The sequence below is a fragment of the Triticum dicoccoides genome, chromosome 6B (assembly GCF_002162155.2).
Source record: "Triticum dicoccoides isolate Atlit2015 ecotype Zavitan chromosome 6B, WEW_v2.0, whole genome shotgun sequence".
NCBI classification, from domain to species: domain Eukaryota; kingdom Viridiplantae; phylum Streptophyta; class Magnoliopsida; order Poales; family Poaceae; genus Triticum; species Triticum dicoccoides.
The window spans coordinates 663326362-663329786 of record NC_041391.1 but is presented as its reverse complement, the minus strand read 5'-3'; the positions used below and the strand labels follow the sequence as shown (position 1 = coordinate 663329786).

Below are 3425 nucleotides of genomic sequence, written 5' to 3'. Positions count from 1 at the left end.
GTCCTTTATATTTCACTTTGTTGTGTAAATACCATTCAAGTTCCACAAAGAATAATATAGAAGGCTTACCTATGCTGGATGTGCACAACTCCCAGTTTCTTTCAAAAGAAAATAAAATCAATTGTGCTTGCATGGTGGATGACATCAATCGATAAGTAATCGATGGTGTATCTTGGCAGGAAGGGCATTAACCTGTTCAGTAACCATGGATGAACTTCAGTCAGGGACGTTGCAATTGAAGTGAAGAATTAGTACTACTCCAAGTACTGAATATTTCTTTAAAGAGTCAATTACACCGATGATGCTACAACTTGGCGTAAACGGTCACTTTGATGCTAGAAATTGTGGTGTACATTGAAGTGGTGCAAAAACTTGGCATTAACGTGCAAATACGGTGCTTACCTCGTTTATGTACGGAGTAGGTGCTGACTAGGCGCGTGGGCCCCACTGTCAGCCGCTGCACTACGGAGAATGGGTGTGTGGCCTGATTTTTTGGAAAACACCCTCGAAATATATATTTTCACAAAAAAGCCCCATGTTAACGTGGGAGAGTGGCATTTTTTCACCTCTATGAGTGGGTCCCACCTGTCAGACAAGAGTGAAAATTAAATCAAAAGTGAGGCTGCCTGGACTCAAAGCCATGTCCGACAACAAGCCACAAAACGACTAACCAGTACGCCAACAAGATCTCTTGTTTAATTCGGATAAGAAGGCTATACGCATACTAAACTGGCAGCATGAGGAGCTTTTGTGGGCTGCACATAGTGCGGCCCATTCTACACCTGTTCCTTTTTAAAATTTATTTGTAAAACATAATTAATAAAAAATATGTTCAAATATTTGTGTGATACAAATATTATACATGAAAATGATTATTAGTAAATAATAACATTTAAATATACATCCTTGCATGATATAAAAAATATTTAGTTAATATGGACATTTAATAAAATTAAAATATTCAATGAATACATAAATATTATACAGTCACGGCTTATATTTAAATTGTAGAAAATGAATATTCATATGAGCAGTTTAAATTATAAATTATCATTATTTGTAGTTATAAAAACATTGAACTATACAAATGTGCATATAATTATTAAAATTCTGTATACCTAAAATAATTTTATGAATTGTAGTTTATATTTCTTTAATTATAAATTATGAAAACACTATTATAATTCATAAGTATTTTTTAAATAATATTTGAACAATTTTATAAAATAATTTATTCAAAATAATTTATAAACAAAAATATTCGTTCGTTATGTTTATTACTGAGATTATAATTGAGATTTTTTAAAACACTTATAATTCCAATACTTTCTACAGGAAAATAAAAAATAACAAGTGCAGAAGAAGCCGCAAGATCTGCAGCCCATTTAACCTCCGCCCGCGCTGCGATTAGGAATACATATTACGTTTTTACCCGTACTGGCCATAGAAAACTTAAGGGGTGCAGTGGTTTTAAGGGATTGAAAAAATATTTCAAGGGTGTTTTTCAAAAAATCAGGTCACATGCCCCATCTCTCTGGTCAAGTGGCTGACAGCGGGCCTCATGCGCCTAGTCAGCATCTACTTCGTACATAAATGAGGTAAGCACCGTATTTGCACGTTAATGCCAAGTTTTTGCACCACTTCAATGTACACCACAACTTCTAGCACCAAAGTGACCGTTTACATCAAGTTGTAGCACCACCAGTGTAATTGACTCTTCTTTAAATGCTAATCAGATGAACTATATATTTAACTAAAACATGCAACCAAAGAACGAGTTATTATAAAATATGCCTCCATTGTGATTAAAGAGGATGGTCAGATTTTGCCAATGCCTCATATATTCCCAAACTGCCGATCCAAATACTGGAAAGTGGTCAGTTCTGATCAGTTTTGAGCTAACACATTTGTACCTACAACATTATTTAGAGACAATTGATGGCATCTACTATAATGATTCCATTCATTACTCCTCACACACACAAAATAATGCCCATCGAGTGCATGGTTATTTTTGGGCAAAGCATCAAACACATAATATGCACATCAACATATGGTTAAGGTAATCAAAGTCTGAATTGTTTAAAGAAAACAAACAACGTGAAGACTTAACCAGGAAGATAGGCTGCCGCCATTGCTCCTCTTGCCATCAAAGAACCTCCCTCTTCCGCTTGCCTCTGGTCGCTCGTCGGCGCACGGGACACCAATGAAATCTTCTACATACAAGGAGTTTTGTGCCAAACTAAATTCCAGCAAACCCAAAACAAATAAAGGGGGATTGAAGCTCGAAATTAAATCCATGAAAAACTCACAGAAATCTCATCGTGGACGACTGGAACCTCGCCATGGTAACTCTGCCACCGGTCACCTGTGTCTTTGAACAAAAAGAGATTGAGGGCGACAACACATCCTTCTCGTCGTGTCCCGACTCGGTTTTGAGTGGTGGATCGGGGAGGAACTCTCCATACCTCCGGCGGGGTGCTCAAGCGAGGTTGGATCCAGCGGCGGCACGACACGAAGGAAAAAAAAATCCGGTTCGGCCTCATTGGTGCACCGCCTCAACCAATCTGAGAGAGGAGTTCCTCCCTGGTAAGGACATGAGAAGTAGGATGGCGGCTTGGCGAAAACGAGGCGGCGCAACCTTCGCGGGGTGATTGGCAAGAGGTCGGGTGGAACGGGATGAAATTCCCAGCGCATATCACGATTGCCCATACGTGAGATCGGAAACCCTGTAGTGAATGGGAGGACTCCGATTTTGTTTCGGGTGTAGCGGCCCTAGGACCCAGGAGCAGCCCACGCGAACAGAGAAAGCGCATCAAACGGCCGACAATGATCAGGACACGAAATCTGACGTTCCAGAATGATGAGGGCGTGAGAGGTTGCCTAGAGTGCCCAGTTATAATGTATCTAAATGTATAGTTTTTGAGTAGAGAGATGAAGAATGGCCTGTGCATGTGGTTCTTGGCTAGAGCATTATCTAGCGAGATTGGCTTAACTCACCATTATATACCGTATACTGTATCAATTGGTTACCATCAGTATGTTCCACAGAGTTAAAAAAAAAGGTTTGGTGTGTTCCACAGTACATTAATATTGCTCTGCTCAATCTTGTGGGCTATCTGAATGAATGCAGATACATACTACTATCATTTGTGTGACCGTATTATGAAAATATAATGTTAAAATTATATACTGAATTTACTTGGGCGAATCTACTAATATTGTACGTATTTCTTCTTTTGCATAGACGATATCGTGTTATGCGTCCACTAACCTGTGGGAAGTTCTAATTCTTTCAGTGGTCAGGCTTCAAACTTGCATCAGTAGTTTATTTCGTTCTTTGAGTTGTTGATTCTCTCGCTTAAATTGTATGCACCATGCATAGTTGGCGGTGTTCATCTCTCTCTCTCTCTCTCTCTCTCTCT

General features: G+C 39.0%; 1 protein-coding gene across 8 annotated transcripts in view; it reads right to left on the bottom strand.

The window, feature by feature from the left end:
* Positions 1 to 6: 6 nt before the first annotated feature.
* The window catches only part of LOC119323297, a 7843-nt gene continuing 4424 nt past the window's right edge, over positions 7 to 3425 (bottom strand). Inside the window, exons 1-5 of one of the 8 annotated variants that reach the window (XR_005156201.1) lie at positions 2469 to 3419; positions 2313 to 2368; positions 2114 to 2216; positions 403 to 585; positions 7 to 192 (exon numbers count right to left, since the gene is read on the bottom strand). Coding sequence is in view for 2 of the 8 variants with exons in the window: in XM_037596907.1 (XP_037452804.1) it covers positions 188 to 192; positions 2114 to 2216; positions 2313 to 2374; positions 2469 to 2712 (414 nt within the window). In the remaining 6 variants the exon portion in view is untranslated. Of the gene's footprint in view, positions 193 to 402; positions 586 to 2113; positions 2217 to 2312; positions 3420 to 3425 lie in introns of those variants that run through there. The other 7 variants (XR_005156204.1, XR_005156203.1, XR_005156202.1 and 4 more) reach the window with 7 other exon arrangements.